At 40.4% G+C, this 18233-nt stretch overlaps 1 protein-coding gene across 1 annotated transcript; it reads right to left on the minus strand.

The window, feature by feature from the left end:
* Nucleotides 1–1935: 1935 nt before the first annotated feature.
* Nucleotides 1936–16815, minus strand: LOC138974179 (uncharacterized). The gene is made up of 3 exons (XM_070346883.1): nucleotides 16698–16815; nucleotides 10743–10902; nucleotides 1936–7854 (listed from the first exon to the last, which is right to left on the minus strand). The coding sequence occupies exons 2-3, from the start codon at nucleotides 10852–10854 to the stop codon at nucleotides 6410–6412; spliced, it is 1557 nt and encodes a 518-aa protein (XP_070202984.1). The 5' UTR covers nucleotides 10855–10902; nucleotides 16698–16815; the 3' UTR covers nucleotides 1936–6409.
* Nucleotides 16816–18233: the final 1418 nt, after the last annotated feature.

Below are 18233 nucleotides of genomic sequence, written 5' to 3' on the forward strand. Positions count from 1 at the left end.
TTTTCCTACCAAAATACATGTGACCTTGACCCAAGGTCAAGGTCATCCAAGGTCATGCAACACAAAGCTGTTAATTCAAGACATAGGAAGTACAATGGTGCTTATTGGCTCTTTCTACCATGAGATATGGTCACTTTTAGTGGTTCACTACCTTATTTTGGTCACATTTCATAAGGGTCAAAGTGACCTTGACCTTGATCATATGTGACCAAATGTGTCTCATGATGAAAGCATAACATGTGCCCCACATAATTTTTAAGTTTGAAACAGTTATCTTCCATAGTTCAGGGTCAAGGTCACTTCAAAATATGTATACAATCCAACTTTGAAGAGCTCCTGTGACCTTGACCTTGAAGCAAGGTAAACCAAACTGGTATCAAAAGATGGGGCTTACTTTGCCCTATATATCATATATAGGTGAGGTATTCAATCTCAAAAACTTCAGAGAAAATGGGAAAAATGTGAAAAATAGCTGTTTTTTAGGCAACATTTATGGCCCCTGCGACCTTGACCTTGAAGCAAGGTCAAGATGCTATGTATGTTTTTTGGGGCCTTGTCATCATACACCATCTTGCCAAATTTGGTACTGATAGACTGAATAGTGTCCAAGAAATATCCAACGTTAAAGTTTTCCGGACGTCCGGACGGACGGACGGACGGACGGACGACTCGGGTGAGTACATAGACTCACTTTTGCTTCGCATGTGAGTCAAAAAATGGAAAAAACGTCTGAGGATATCATACCCAGGAACTCTCATGTCAAATTTCATAAAGATCGGTCCAGTAGTTTAGTCTGAATCGCTCTACACACACACACAGACACACACCACGACCCACGACCCTCGTCTCGATTCCCCCCTCTATGTTAAAACATTTAGTCAAAACTTGACTAAATGTAAAAAGCGGTCAGTTGGGAGAGCCTGGGAGGTGGCACAGTTGATAGTACAATGTACTACATACACTGTACGCTTAATTCAAGAATGATTCTGTAAAATTGAAACAAATAATCATCGTAGGTACCACTGTACAGTTCAGTTGTGTATGATTGAGAAAAAGCCCACAGCCATCAACTGAGGATAAAAGGTGTCAGGCCAGAGGCTTCTTTGAAAGGCATGCGCAAGTTTGTCTGGTCCCACGTCCAATTGTTTTGTAAAAGTCCTTAGCCTGGTGCAGTGAAAGTGAAGGAATACACATTATACATTGGATTTGCATTAAAAAGCTAGTGCACACACACACACACATACAGAGACAAACACACACACTCTCTCTCTCCCTCTCTCTCTCTCTCTCAACACAATTGAAAAAGCTGAGCATGAACACACAACAATGGGTGGCCGAGTGGTAACATACTTGCGCTCGGAAGCGAGAGGTTGCGAGTTCGACCCTGGGTCAGGGCGTTAGCAATTTTCTCCCTCCTTTCCTAACCTAGGTGGTGGGTTCAAGTGCTAGTCTTTCGCCGGGATGAGACGAAAAACCGAGGTCCCTTCGTGTACACTACATTGGGGTGTGCACGTTAAAGATCCCACGATTGACAAAAGGGTCTTTCCTGGCAAAATTGTATGAGCATAGATAAAAATGTCCACCAAAATACCCGTGTGACTTGGAATAATAGGCCGTGAAAAGTAGGATATGCGCCGAAATGGCTGCGATCTGCTGGCCGATGTGAATGCGTGAAGTATTGTGTACAAAAAAAAAATTCCATCTCACACGGCATAAATAAATCCCTGCGCCTTGAATCCGTATGTTGAAATATGCGCGCGATAACAAGCTGCATAAAATTAAAATAAAATAAAACAATACAGTTTCAATGTGTATTCTCATAATGTGTCAAACATTGTGTGGATGATTTGTAAAATAACAAAACATTCCTGTAACAGTACCAGTTTCATGCAAGCAACATGAATCAATTAAGCCACAGGTGGCAATTAAAAAATGATAATTATGATCGAATTTATTACACAATTTGATATGTCTATCAAATTAACAAACACATAAGACAGGCAGACACTGCACAATTATTTCTCTTTTCATTTGAAAAGCACTGCATAAGACAACCTCTCAGTCTCACAGCAAATTCATATCACATGTATTCTTAGCCCATAAAATATCTTTCGTGAATATGTCATGATATGTATAACATGTGTCACCTCAATGACAATACTGTTCCTTCGGTGCATGCTTGGTATAAACAGGATTTTATTCATTCACACACACATGATAATACAGAGGGCCCCAAAGGGTTTAAAATCGTGATCGTGATTGGCGTTTTTTGACCTTTCTGTGACCGTGATTGCCGAAATTTCCATTTCTGTGATCGTGATGGGACTTTGCCCGTGATCCGTGATGACAAAAAAATCAAGTCTCGTGATCATGATCGTCATTTGTTTTCGTGATCGTGATGGGCATTATTGCAAAGCATTTTATTTTCAACGTACATTTTTCACAGCTGTATCACTCTATGATCCTCTATTCGTCAAGGTGTTTGTGATCGTGAAAACAAAAATCAAGGTAACTGTGATCGTGAAAGCTAAAATTTCCCTTCCCGTGATCGTGATGATACCCCCCCTTTGGGGCCCTTCAACAACACCATGCTTTCAAACTTATAACAAGTGCTCACTTGCCTTGGCTTGCATGATTGGCTTTTCTCTCCGGGTTATTTCTAACATATGATACTTTAAATTACAGCATGTTTTGTAACATGGCATCTTACTTTGTATTTGCATGTTTTTTTCCCCTGTATGTTTTAACATGTGTGGCTTGGATTACCAAACTGGGTCAACCTAGTGTAGCACTCTGTGTTCTTTCTTTTTTGCATGCTTTGACGTGGGTTGCTCCAAATCACTAGAGTAGACCTTGTGTTTCTAGCACCATGCCTTGTGCATGCTATCTTTTTCTGAACTAAATTTTAAACACAATCTGCTGCTTCAAATAACCAAACTTAATGAAACTACCTTTTACTTCGCTCTCTCTTTTTCTAAGTACTTTAACATGTGTTGCTCTAAATGATGATAAGGTGAGAACCTAGCACTACACTCTGTGCATGTGCATTCCTGTTCTTACCTACAGGTATGTTTTAACAAATGTTGCATCAAATTGCAAATCTAGCATCACACTCTGTGTGCATGCCTTCCTTTTATTTTATCCTGTATGTGTTGTCTCAAGCTGCCAGACACTCTGAAACTCGTACCATACTCTGTGCATGCATGCATCTTTACTTTACTTTACTTTATTTGGTGTCGTCGTTTTCAACCACGAAGGTGAAGAACAAGTCGTCCTACTCAGACTCCGCACTGGACATAACAGACTAAACCATCATATGGCCACAAAGCTGAAGCTAGTTCCCTCCCCCCTATGTCCGTGTGGCAAGAATCAGACAGCAGAGCACATCCTGCAGGCTTGTCCATACCACAGTGCTCTGAGGGACACCACCTGGCCAGAGGAGACAGCGCTACAAAAGAAGCTATACGGCCCCAAAGAGGACTTGGAGAGGACAGCACGTTTCGCCCTGCAGTCCGGACTGACGATCTAACAGCGAACGACAAGAAGAAGAACCACGAAGGTTATATCGCGACGGGGGAAGGGGGGAGATGGGATAGAGCCACTTGTCAATTGTTTCTTGTTCACAAAAGCACTAATAACAAAATTGCTCCAGGGGGTTGCAACGTAGTACAATATGTAGAGGTTACATGCCGAGTCTCAGTGATTATTAAAAATAATGGTCGAAGTTAGCGGATCATGAAAAATGCGAGCTTTAGCGAGCTTTTTCATGACCGCGAACTGAGACCATTATTTTTTATAATCACTGAGACGAGGTGTGTAACCTCTTTATTCCCCCTTTCTTCAGTTATTCAAAGAAAAGAGGAGTTTTTTTGCAAAAGTTTGATCGAATCCTATTCACTCAACCAGTCAACCTGCGCAGGCGATCGATTAATGCGCGGTTGTATAGTTCCGTGCAAATCATTCCATTCTGTTAACACTTCTTGTCAGTTTTCCTATTTTGGACTAAAATCAAGTACACAGATATGCTGTTATTCTGCTGTGGCGGCAAAGGCAGATATTGTGTGTTCTGTATATGTTTTGGTATCGCTTAGGATAATGTTCTTTCGTCAAATGGGACTAGCAGATGAACTTTTGCACCCGTGTTCCAACGTTAAAAACTGTATGAAGTTCAGTTTTCTGGGGAAAATAGTGTATGAAACCGCTTTATGTTGTTTAAATTGATTTCTTCTTCTGCGTTCGATGTTTAAATTGATGAGATGTGTGCATTTGGTTGTGTGTGATCTGTTTATTAAATGAAATATTGTTGAAAACTGACCGTCGGATTGCAGTCTGTTGTCGAAGAAACTGAGTGAAAAGAAATTTGAAAGGGGAACTACTCTTGTCGCTAGACAAAGTATGAGAGTTACTTGCCTTGGGAATTTGCTTGTGATGAACGTTTGTGCACAGCAGATCTAGATTCAGAAAACAACCAAACTCATGGATTTTATATGGAGATTCATGTGTTCAAGCCTGTAGTTGTTAATTTAAATGCGGTATGTTTGTATTGTTTGCTCCAGAGATGTATACTTCGTACATTAGAGCGTTCGGAACTTTTCAGTCGCAAAAGTAGTACCGACGCAGAACAGCTTCTCAACCCATTGCGCTATCGAGGATTCAGGCTGTTGCTGGGTCGTTATTTGTTTGGTTGCTGGGTGTTTATCGAAAAATAACTAGCTCTACAAGTTTACAGAGGTAAAGAAGCAGAGGGGGGAATAAATTACCTTACTGTGAGAATGCAAGTTTCCAGTACAAAGGACTTAACATTTCTTACATACTGCTTGACTAAAATCTTTACAAAAATTGACTATATTCTATACAAGAAACACTTAACAAGGGTAAAAGGAGAAACAGAATCCGTTAGTCGCCTCTTACGACATGCTGGGGAGCATCGGGTAAATTCTTCCCCCTAACCCGCGGGGGGTATGCATCTTTACATTTAGTCAAGTTTTTTGTGAAAGTTGAGGCAGCATTGTCACATCCTATTTTTTGGACGAAGCTCGGACTATGGGATTGCACCTTGGAGCTTAAAACTTAATTAATGAGTTGGGTCACTAAGATCTGAAAATTCGAACTAAAATTAAAATTTTAGTAATCAATCCAGAATAGATTTTTTATCTTATTCTGTAACCCTTTTTTTTTTTATTCCAAAAACATAGGAATATGTTATGTTTTGATTAAAAACAAGCTCAGAAATTTCAAAGAATAGAAAAAAGCTCGTTTTTTCCGTGAAGCGCTGTACTCTACTGCGATATACTGACTTGTCACTTCAAGCAATCTGCAAGCCGGTTAAACGCTGCTGCTTTCTTTCATGTGTGTATTAACAAGTGTGTCTTCAAAGAACAAGACTGTGTGAACCTAAAACTACACTCGGTGCCTACATGCTTTCTCTCCTGTGCGTGTTAACCATCACCAGATCATGCTTTGAACTACACAGTCCCGATGATGTGGGTCGTGTACGACCCATACTTTCTAAAGAAGGATTCAACGTAAAAAGTATGGGTCGTACACTACCCAGGCCATCCGAATAGGGATAAACTCCTTACCGCCTCTTTGCAGAGTATGGGTCGTACACAACCTATGCCATCCCAATAGGGATAAACACCGTAAAATGCCTTCTTTAGTCGTCCTCGACCCACAAAATCCGGACTGTTTAGTTCAAATGACGTCATTGTTTATTTGTTTGTTTACAAAGATAGACCCATACGACCCATACTTTCTAAAGAAGGATTCAACATAAAAAGTCGACCTACGCCATCCGAATAGGGATAAACTCTTTACCGCCTCTTTGCCGAGTATTGGGCATTCACGACCTATGCCATCCCAATAGGGATAAACACCGTAAAATGCCTTCTTTAGTTTCATATGGGTCGTCCTCGACCCACAAAATCCGGACTATGTAGTTCAAATGACGTCATTGTTTATTTGTTTGTTTACAAAGATAGTCCTTTAAAAAATGGTTGATAGGAAGTATGTATTAATCCGGTATGTGTTAACATGTATCACTTCAAATAACAAGACAGTATGAACCGAGCACCACAATCTGTGCATGAATGCTTTTTCTCTACTGTATGTGTTTTCATGTGTTGCTTTAAATGACCAGGTTCTTTTAATCTAGCATCACACAGTATTGTGCATACTGACTGATGTCTGTAGAACTGGTGCTTTAATCTCTTATTTCAGCAATGCATCACTGTGAGTGTTGATTGCAGTTTATCTGTCTGGTGTCAGCATAGATCTCTTGTTTCAGCCATGTATAACTCTGATTGTTGACTTTCTTTCTTTATTTGGTGTTTAACGTCATTTTCAACCACGAAGGTTATATCGCGACGGGATTGTTGACTACAGACTGTGTTTCTGGTATCTGTATTTCTTACTTCAGCCATGCATCATTGCCAATGTTAACTATGGAAATAGAGTCTGTGATGTCCAATTGGCTTCTGGAACTTGCCAGTGCAGATCTGGCAGTTGAAAGAAGGCTTCTCAGCTGGGTGAGCTGAACAATGTCTGAGTCTTGCTCCTCAAACCACCGCAGAGCTGTCTCCATGCCGGCTACAGCCTCTCTTGCTGTGACATGACGAGCGAAGGCAGTGCGGGGGCTGTTGGAACCCATTCTACTGTCGGTAGTGCTGTCTGCAACATCCTCATTGTCGTTGACAAGAGCATCAACAATCTGGTTGTCTGTTCGCTCGGCCGCTGTGTCTTCACAATCTTCTCCTTCTGCATCATGAATGTAACGATTGGCCGGCCCGATGCCTTCACAGTGCGACAATTGAATATCACAGGCGTGGTCTGCCTTTTCCTGACTCTTTCTAACAGCCAGCATCTTACAAGGACCGGCCTTGTAGCAGAGTCCAGTTTCATCTGTCTTGTTCACTTGGTCAGCCTTCACATTTTGAGATCCTAGCTCAGAGAAACGGTCTTCCAGAAGTGTTCTGAAACCTTTCAAATAGTATTTCACCTCTCCACACACGTTTGCAGCAATGATGGCATGACGGCGTTTGAAACGGTTGACCCAGCCTTCACTTACAGGCGATGATTTGTCTTCTCTGTAAACTTTGCTTCTTAGTTTACCTGCCTGCTCCTGAATGATAGGCCCGGTGATTGTTGTGCCTTTCTCGCACTCTCGTGTAAACCACTGGAACACTGCTGCATCCAGCTTTTTGTCAAAAGCACCAGTAGTCCGTAGTCTTTTCAGACCAACAGACGTATCAATTATATTGATAAAGGAACGAAGTTTGTCTTCCGAACCCAGCCAGCCCCGAAGTGTAGAATTTGATATACCTAAATCACGAACAATAGAAGATCTGGAATCACCTTTTTTGCATCTCTCTATTGCATGCAAACGTTCCTGCACAGTACACGCTTTCCTTTTCTTCCCTCTTGGTGGTAATACTCTACAGCTTTTATGTTGCAGCAAACTTTGAGTAAACATTTGTTTTTTCTTTCGTTTATGTGTTACCAGAAATGCAATATTGTGAGTGCTAACTGAAGTCTGTGTTTCTGGTGTCTGCATCTCTTGTTTCAGCCAGGTATTACTGTGAGTGTTGACTGCGGTCCGTGTTTCTGGCGTCTGCATCTCTTGTTTCAGCCAGGTATCACTGTGAGTGCTGACTGCAGTCTGTGCTTTTGGTGTCTGCATCTCTTGTTTCAGCCAGGTATCAGTGTGAGTGCTGACTGCAGTCTGTGTTTCTGGTGTCTGCAGATCCTGTTTCAGCCAGGTATCAGTATGAGTGCTGACTGCAGCTTGTCCTCCCAATGTCAGCACAGCAGGCATGGTAGCTGTGTTCTTTGTGGCCACACTCTTACTGGCAGGCACTGGAAAAAAAAGCAACACTTTCTAGCCATATAGAAAGACGACACTGATAATGATCAATCAATATCAATATGAGGCTTATATCGCGCGTATTCCGTGGGTACAGTTCTAAACGCAGGGATTTATTTTTATTTTTATTTAAAAAAAAATTTTTTATGCAATTTATATCGCGCACATATTCAAGACGCAGGGATTTATTTATGCCGTGTGAGATGGAATTTTTTTACACAATACATCACGCATTCACATCGGCCAGCAGATCGCAGCCATTTCGGCGCATATCCTACTTTTTCACGGCCTATTATTCCAAGTCACATGGGTATTTTGGTGGACATTTTTATCTATGCCTATACAATTTTGCCAGGAAAGACCCTTTTGTCAATCGTGGGATCTTTAACGTGCACACCCCAATGTAGTGTACACGAAGGGACCTCGGTTTTTCGTCTCATCCGAAAGACTAGCACTTGAACCCACCACCTAGGTTAGGAAAGGGGGGAGAAAATTGCTAACGCCCTGACCCAGGGTCGAACTCACAACCTCTCGCTTCCGAGCGCAAGTGCGTTACCACTCGGCCACCCAGTCCAATGATCAATCCTCAGTATCAAATATAGCTAATTTGGTTTGCATTTCATTTCATTGCACTTACTTCTATCATCCCCTTGCTGGGAAATTCAGGTCACTTCCTCCCAATGGAAAGCTAGCAGCAACAAGAGTAGCGCTACCCAGGTGTGTGCTTGTTTAGGTGTAATCAGCCACCTGCATTTATGGCAGAATGACTGAGGTATTTTATGTTCCACTGTGGCGACACAGGGATGGGACATGGATACTGTCTTTCAGTGTGCACATAAAATCGACCTGTGTCTCTGTCACAGCCTGGGTTTTAACCTGTGACCAGAGAATCACAAGTCCAGTGCTCTACCAATTGAGCCACCCGTCGCTTATGACACCAGTATTTGGCCTTATGATTTAACATAGGTCATAGCTGGAAGTACACTCAGCGCACACAAATTTAAGGATATTTTTTTCAGGGGAATAGTCTAGATGTCAAACAGCAATGTTTTGGACAGAAGCATATGTGTATTTATACAGATCGGCCTTTCTCCTGCTAAAAAATGTGTTTCTTGAATTTGAGCAATATTTGGGTATGATGTCACAGGTCCTTGCCTCCCTCAATAATGGCGTTTTAAGACTGCATGATTCACTTTTAACCATTAAAACAGTGACTTAAATTGATCAATATTTCAGATTTTTTAAATTTTTTTTTTTAACATCAGAAAGTTTCTTTGGTGACTTATGTAACAGACCATACCCATTCCGTATAAACCTGCCGTGCAGCCCGGCCGGGTCATACCTAAGACTTTAAAATTGGCAATCTAGTGGCTGCTCCGCCTGGCGTCTGGCATTATGGGGTTAGTGCTAGGACTGGTTGATCCGGTGTCAGAATAATGTGACTCAGACTGGGTGAGACATGAAGCCTGTGCTGCGCGACTTCTGTCTTGTGTGTGGCGCACGTTATATGTCAAAGCAGCACCGCCCTGATATGGCCCTTCGTGGTCGGCTGGGCGTTAAGCAAACAAACAAACAAACAAACAAACTGCCGCGCAGTTAGGCTGATCTAGCGTGTGAGAGAGACTGAGCAACCACAATCTTGGAAAACCGCACGAAATGCTGTTTTTTATATGGTGATTTTGCTGGGTAGCTGCAGCAATTGATATGCAATAAATCTAAAACTACATGGAGCAGCCTCTCCAAATTTCACAGAACGATGACAACGACCCTCATCTGTATTTGTTCCATACACGTAGTACTTCCAGCAAACAGAACCTGAGATGGATGTTTCTACCCAAAAGCAAAACGGTAACTTCTTTGGTAAAATGTATTGTGTTTGGCACAAAACGATGTTGAAAACATCACATACATGTACTTTACATTTTCCACACAAATTACAATTACAAAGGTATGGTCAAATTCAAGGTAGCAGCCAGTAACACAGAAGGGGTCTATATTGACAAAAGGTGAGCATATTCCCTGCAGGTGCATTTCCTGTAGACGTTTTCCCTGTGTACAGGCAATATTCCCCGGGTGTATTTCCTGTAGCGTTTCACTGAACTCCCTGAAAGTCAAAAGATGTTTAGCGACATTGGTAGAATTTTGATGTTTTTCAATCTTTAAATTTTTTTTTGATTCTGTCTTGCAGTTCCATAGTCTTTTCACTTCCCCTAGACGCCATGGAGTTACTTCAAGCGTACGAGAGTGAAAATGAAAGCGATTCAATGGATGAGACTTCAATGTGGTGGAGAGCTGTTTTTCAATCCTTTTGGATTATCCGTCGTTCTTGCCAAAGCATGTTTGCTTGGCTGAATGGCAATGCTACACACGAATTAAGAATTTTTAAATATTATCCTGTTGAACCACCATTTTGGAAGGGGAAGTAAGTATGCTAAGGTAATTCAAATCGGTTCAAATGCAATTTGGTGCCAAAAGACACATTTCTATGTTTATGTAAAATGAAAATGGACATTAAAGTTTTCTTATCTTATTTTATCTTATGGCAGTCACATGCTTGGCGCGAGACTGAGCGGTCTCTTCCTACAGAGAATTCCCTGTATACAGGAAAAACACCTACAGAAAATCCCAATGCAAAGAATCCACCCACTGTTGGTCGACATAGACCCCTTCAGCGCCGGTAAGCTTTTCTCAACAAGTTTTCCTTCCCTTCCTGAGACATAATTTGACATACGTTTTGCACACACAGATACACCTGGAAGATGTCACTGTGATAATAAAAGCATGCAATCTGCAGGTAAGACACATGAGTGTAGCAGAGTTTTGTGGATGTTGCATTTGATCCTCTATTTTGACTGTGTCTGGGTTGTTTAGTGAGCCTTACCAGGTGGATGCAGTTCACTCATGCACCAACACTCTTCAGCCACGTCAATCTCTATCTTGATGTCTGACAGATTTACGCTGTCCTGTTCCTCCATACCGTTGTGAGAAGCCATGGTCTCTGGTTGTTAACTGTTCAAGGTGTTGACTATCCCTGGCTGTTGCTGCGGGGGAAAACACACAAGATTCATCACTTAAAAATAATCAGCATCATAATGAGATGGGCTCACTATAATTATACGTATATATAACAGAATCATCAAAACATGTTCACTGGCTTTAGAACATTTCTTAATCTCATAAGAGACTTTGTCATTCCCAAGAGTGATTTCTTTCTTCAGCTGACTATGTTATTTTCTTTTGATAAGCATCTATAACGTTGCTGTTTGCTTGTACCTTACAATGTTCATTTTACCTTTGAAAGGGATGCGGGGTTATCCCCCTTGTCGTCTGCCGTCTGTTACTTTCGTTTTGACGCTTTTTTTTTTTACAAATGCAATAAAAAAAAGTCTAGGGTCGGCGGGAAAAAACTAGGTAGGGTCGGGTGACCAGAAACATACAACTTTTTGTGTGTGCCTAACACTAGGTAAGAATTAGGATTGTTCGGATGATTTGATGCTTTGTTTGATTGGTTCCTGAATTGCTCTTTATGTTCATCATAATGTAAACAAGAAGAGCAAACGCTCGATCGAGTCACTTTCGCAGTTCTGAATATTATATGAGGCATCAGATGGACAGGAAGAAATTGCTATTCACAACACAATGAGTCACGTTCACATAAAATTTGAGCCCGGTCACTTTTATAGTTTCCGAGAAAAGCCCAACGTTAAGTTGTGTGTTGCCGAACAGAAAAGGCTAGTTATCTCCCTTGTTTTTCTGATAACGTTCGTAAAAGGCTACAGATGTAAATACTTTGATGTAAAGAATAATCCTACAAAGTTTCAATCACATCCGATGAACTTTGTCAAAGATATAAAATGTCTAATTTTTCCTTTGACGCTGACCTGTGACCTTGAAAAAGGTCAAAGGTCAACGAAACCATCGTTAAAGTGTAGAGGTCATTGGAGGTCACGACTAAACAAAATATGAGCCCGATCGCTTTGATAGTTTCCGAGAAAAGTCCAACGTTAAGGTGGTGTCTACGGCCGGCCGGCCGGCCGGACGGCCGGCTGGCCGGCCGGACAGACTAACACTGACCGATTACATAGAGTCACTTTTTCTCAAGTGACTCAATAAAACCGTGTAACCGTTTCCTGTGAGTTCTGGTGAATACCACTGTACGTACGAGAGGTGTGAGGAGCGAGAAGATGCACATGTCGGTGGTAGAATGTAAGTGTGTGAGCTTGCTTTTATATCATGTGTTGTAACTTCTGCCTCTCCTTGACTGTTGTCTTGTGAATATGTGTTGATACTGTACATAGCGAATGCTAGCATCCAAAACATACACCACGATATTCTTGTAAGTTCACACAATCTAGCATACTAAGAAACACACAGGATTTCCTCTGAATACGGAGGTAAGCCAGTAATGTAGGCACATGTGTTTGAACACAAGGCGAGGCATAGACTAACTGATTGTGCAACATTACAAAGGGCCAGAGTAAAGTAAAGATAGTTCCTTGGCAATCTTCAGATAAAAATAGTTACAGCCATAGACCTGTGTATTTTGCAAAGAACTAACTTTTGTACAAGTAAAGGTTTTGTGTAATGTATGAATGACAATTAACATGAAACATAAGCGATGCGACCCAGATTTTACCATGGGTAACTTGTCTCTGTACTGCACCATGACAAAATCAACATCTTGAGATTAGTATCACTATCAGTGAATTGCATTCTATCAACATCTTGAGATTAGTATCACTATCAGTGAATTGCATTCTATCAACATCTTGAGATTAGTATCACTATCAGTGAATTGCATTCTATCAACATCTTGAGATTAGTATCACTATCAGTGAATTGCATTCTATCAACATCTTGAGATTAGTATCACTATCAGTGAATTGCATTCTATCAACATCTTGAGATTAGTATCACTATCAGTGAATTGCATTCTATCAACATCTTGAGATTAGTATCACTATCAGTGAATTGCATTCTATCAACATCTTGAGATTAGTATCACTATCAGTGAATTGCATTCTATCAACATCTTGAGATTAGTATCACTATCAGTGAATTGCATTCTATCAACATCTTGAGATTAGTATCACTATCAGTGAATTGCATTCTATCAACATCTTGAGATTAGTATCACTATCAGTGAATTGCATTCTATCAACATCTTGAGATTAGTATCACTATCAGTGAATTGCATTCTATCAACATCTTGAGATTAGTATCACTATCAGTGAATTGCATTCTATCAACATCTTGAGATTAGTATCACTATCAGTGAATTGCATTCTATCAACATCTTGAGATTAGTATCACTATCAGTGAATTGCATTCTATCAACATCTTGAGATTAGTATCACTATCAGTGAATTGCATTCTATCAACATCTTGAGATTAGTATCACTATCAGTGAATTGCATTCTATCAACATCTTGAGATTAGTATCACTATCAGTGAATTGCATTCTATCAACATCTTGAGATTAGTATCACTATCAGTGAATTGCATTCTATCAACATCTTGAGATTAGTATCACTATCAGTGAATTGCATTCTATCAACATCTTGAGATTAGTATCACTATCAGTGAATTGCATTCTATCAACATCTTGAGATTAGTATCACTATCAGTGAATTGCATTCTATCAACATCTTGAGATTAGTATCACTATCAGTGAATTGCATTCTATCAACATCTTGAGATTAGTATCACTATCAGTGAATTGCATTCTATCAACATCTTGAGATTAGTATCACTATCAGTGAATTGCATTCTAACTGGCAAGCATTGCACAGGCATGAAAACTGAAAAAAAAAAATACTGAAAACAAAATTCGAAGGCGCGTAGCGCCAAGTTTCGCAGGCGCGTAGCGCCAAGTTTCGCAGGCGCGAAGCGCCAAGTTTCGCAGGCGCGTAGCGCCAAGTTTCGCAGGCGCGAAGCGCCAAGACTTCTAGGGGGGTCCGGGGGCATGCCCCCCCGGAAATTTTTTTGTTCAAGGGTGCAATTTGGTGCAATCTGGGGCTATCTGAGCCTTAAAATTGGATTCAAACATGGCCCCAAAACTATTTTACTATAACTATGACTAGGAAAAAAAAAAAAAAAAAAAGGAAAAATACTGAAAATAAAACAAAATACGGTTTATTTTTTTCAAAAATACGGAAAATACGGAAAAAAACCGGAGAATTTTCATGCCTGATTGCAGTATGCAAGATACAAATCTCAGCTGAAATGAACAGGTCAGAGCAGAAAAGAACCATAACTGGCAAGCATTGCAGTATGCAAGATACAAATCTCAGCTGAAATGAACAGGTCAGAGCAGAAAAGAACCAAACAACTTCACCAAATTCACTACATCAGTACATGAGCTAGAGTATCTCTTCACCCTACCTTTTGCATGTCTATGGAAGCCTTGAAAATGGGATCAGCTCGTTACTCCCCCGGCTCGTTACTCCCCCTTAGGGTTAGGGTTAGTAACAAGCTGGGGGAGTAACGAGCCGGGGGAGTAACGATACGGGGGAGTAACGAGATGCTCCCTTGAAAATCAATAGTTGTGCCCCAAAATGTGGGTTTTCCCAAATGAAATGTTTTTGAAGTGTAAAAATGTCATCAAAATGCCCAATGTTCCCCTTCAGTGCTAGAAGAAGCATCATCCCCTTGACTTATTACCATAAACTTGTTTCATCTGCAAAACAAATAACATAATTAAAAGTAAAACCAGAGACATAGACTACATTGAATCTGTAATCTTGAACTTTAGCGTGTTGGTAATCTTGAACTTTAGCGTGTTAAATTCATAGCTCAGAATCCAGAGGCATTTCAGTCTCCAAATTTGTAGAACCTGCACTTGTAATCATAACAAGTCATTTTAGATCCCTTTGAAGTTACGGAATGAACTCCGATGAACTGTACGAATGCATTTTGTTTACATGGGTCAAAGAAGGAATTATCCGTATGATCAGACAAGGGAGACAACTCTTTCGTGTAAATGATGTCCCATGGTTGACAACGTACGCCATTTTCGGTGCATTTTCGTCGATTGAACAACCAAATTAATTAATTATGCTTAAGTTTGGAACTCAATCCATCAATTAATTTTACGGCAAATATTCTTTGGCTTGCTTACATGGACTGGTCATCTTGAACTTTAGCGTGTTAACTTCATAGCTCATAATTCAGAGACATTTAAGTCTCCAAATTTGTAGAACCTGCACTTGTAATCATAACAAGTCATTTTAGATCCCTTTGAAGTTACGGAATGAACTCCGATGAACTGTACGAATGCATTTCGTTTACATGGGTCAAAGAAGGAATTATCCGTATGAGCGGGCAAAGGGAGACAACTCTTTCGTGTAAATGATGTCCCATGGTTGACAACGTACGCCATTTTCAGTGCATTTTTGTCGATTGAACAACCAAATTAATTAATTATGCTTAAGTTTGGAACTCAATCCGTCAATTAATTTCACGACAAATGTTTTTTTGGCTTGCTTACATGGACTTGTATCACTGGATACTGAGCTATGAATTTAACACGCTAAAGTTCAAGATTACCACTGGATTCTGAGCTATGAAATTAACACGCTAAAGTTCAAGATTACCATGAAATACATTCGTACAGTTCATCGGAGTTCATTCCGTAACTTCAAAGGGATCTAAAATGACTTGTTATGATTACAAGTGCAGGTTCTGCAAATTTGGAGACTTAAAGGCACAGTAAGCCTCCCGTAAACCATCACAGAGCTCCCCGAGCGTCTACATATAGTACAAGCATACTTCCATTTGAACGCTCACCGAACGGGAACATCCTGGCTGCTTTCTGTCGAGCGTGAGAAATTTTCAAAGAATTCATTTTCGTGGACTTGGCCTCAACAGCAATGGCGCCTTATTTTGGTGCTGGACGGCTGTTATGAATACCGGAATTCACGCCCGGACAGTAAGCCTCCCGTAAACCATCACAGATACTGTCAGGCTTTTACACACAGTACAAACACCCTTCCATTTGATCGCTCACCAAACGGGAACATCCTAGGTGCCCTACGTAAAGAGCGAGCAATTTTTAAAGAATTAATTTTGCAGATTGTCTTGAACACTTTTTGGACCCATCCTGAACTCAGGTCAAACATGAGTTACTTCCCTTCGGGTCTCATTCTATCGATGTAAACTGGCGATAGCCGTGAATCGATGATTATCAAAATGTTTTTGGACCGTGGTGCGTTTTTGCGCTAGACCTAACTTTTAAAATCTAAATAATAAATTGACAGCTTGTTACACAAACATTCTTTAATCATAAAAGAATTCTTTTTTCATCAAGACAAGATCAGTACATCAGTTGTGAAAGTTTGAAAAAAGAAAAGCCCGGAAGCAGGGTCACGCAAGGGTCGTAGCAGACGACGCCGGTTTATCAGTGCATATCGCCGTTCCTCTCAACAGTCAAAAGCCATCGCTAGAGTTCTTGTGAACCACAGCCGTTTGTTTCGTGCATAAAAACGTGCTATTGTAAATAGTCGCATTCAAATAACTAACTGACGACTACATTGTGAAAAAGGGAAACTGGATCACACGGGTTCACGATGGCTCAGGGGTAAGATAAACCACGCAAAAATAAATTCTTTGAAAATTGTTCGCTCTTTACGGAGGGCACCTAGGATGTTCTCAATCGGTGAGTGTTTAAATGAAAGGGTGTTTGTACTGTGTGTAAAAGCCTGACCGTATCTGTGATGGTTTACGGGAGGCTTACTGTGCCTTTAAATGCCTCTGAATTATGAGCTATGAATTTAACAAGTTCATGTGATTGTGCCTAAATGAGGTAGTGTTGTGGATGTAAATCGAGCATACATACCACCTCCAACTGACTATTTGTGTTGACGCGGACCCATCAACGTTGCCCAGAACAAGACTAGTGTTGACATACGCGAAGTGGTTACGATTCGCAAACGGAAGTTGCACTTGCAGCCATCATCAAATCTAAAAGTAGCATCAGCTATGGCCGGTCTGACTAAAGACTATGCGACCGCACGCGACCTTGCACTACCTTGCGCGGCCTCAAACTAAGCATGTACATGTAATATTTATATATATATATATAGTATCTTCACAACATTATCTGACTTTATACCAAGTCTTAAGTCACAGAAATAAAAATAATAAAGGAGTTATGATGCATTTTGCTACGAGCTATCGAGCGAAAGTGAAGGCATCGTGGTTCAGCGTCCGACCATGTTCGCATTGATCTAAGAACGCAGGCTCAACCTCAAACTAAAGAATGTTCATGTAATATTTTTATATATCTAGTATCTTCACAACATTATCATACTTTGTACCGAGTTTTAAGTCAAAGAAGTAACACAAAAAGTTAGTTCTGTCTGATGCATTTTTGAAGAGCTAGCGGGCGAAAGTGCAAACATCGGATTTCTGCATCCGACCATTTTTTCATTGTTTGTAGAACCGCAGGCACGCCCATAGACTGAAGTATGTTCATGTAATATTTGTATAGATCTAGAATCTCCACAACATTATCAGACTTTGTACCGAGTTGTATGTCATAGAAATAAAAATGAAGCCGGGGACTGAGTTATGATGCATGTGTAATATCATGTTTTCATATCTAGTATATTCACATTATCGGACTCAGTAGCCTATGTACCAACTTTTACTGAAAGTCAAGGAAATAAAATATGATGACAGCACTGTAACTTTTGACACATATCAATGGTGTGTAAAAAAGAAAAACATCCATGCCGATAAGCACTGTATATGGAGACTGTTAATACATATGACTGACGTGTAAAACAGAAAACAGACACATACACAAGATCAAACACACAAGCGTACATAACGTGTTTTAAGGCATAGATAGACCAAAGACCTATATTAGATATATATATATTAATATAGGTCCCTGGATAGACGGATTGTGAACTTTGAAATGTTATTTCTTTGTTAATCTTTACCTGCATAGAGCTGCAATTAATTTGGTTAACTGACTTTATAGAAAATCTGTTGCTACACATTTTAGTCCACCTCCCGGCTACAGCCTGTGAAACTAACTGGTCAAGGAAGAAACATGTTTTTTCATGGGAAGTAATTTTGCAAGAAGTAATTAACCAGTGGGGTTTGATGATGGATGCTAATGCGAATACCATTATATTTTAGTTTGATAAACTTTTTAATGCCCACTTAGTTATATACAGCACATGTATACAGCCAAGAAGTAGTGTTGCACGCAGCAGGCCGAAGACATGCATGGCTCCTGTTGCTGTGTCCAACATTTTGTTTTCCCCAGACTGGGTCCTACCTAGCCAGTTTCCTTCTTTGTCTTAACTTTGTGTTTAGCGAGGTTCTTTTACTTTTAGTTGGTTCGAGGGTAGGCCTACCC

The sequence above is a fragment of the Littorina saxatilis genome, linkage group LG8, assembly GCF_037325665.1.
Source record: "Littorina saxatilis isolate snail1 linkage group LG8, US_GU_Lsax_2.0, whole genome shotgun sequence".
In the NCBI taxonomy this organism is placed as follows: Eukaryota; Metazoa; Mollusca; class Gastropoda; order Littorinimorpha; family Littorinidae; genus Littorina; species Littorina saxatilis.

Bases quoted from the DNA above. Each gene is read 5' to 3' on its own strand.
- LOC138974179 (XM_070346883.1), bottom strand. From the start codon at position 10,854: ATGGCTTCTCACAACGGTATGGAGGAACAGGACAGCGTAAATCTGTCA. The intron at 7,855-10,742 runs GTAAGGCTCACT...TTTTTTTTCCAG, and splicing joins GAGTGAACTGCATCCACCTG to TGCCTGCCAGTAAGAGTGTG.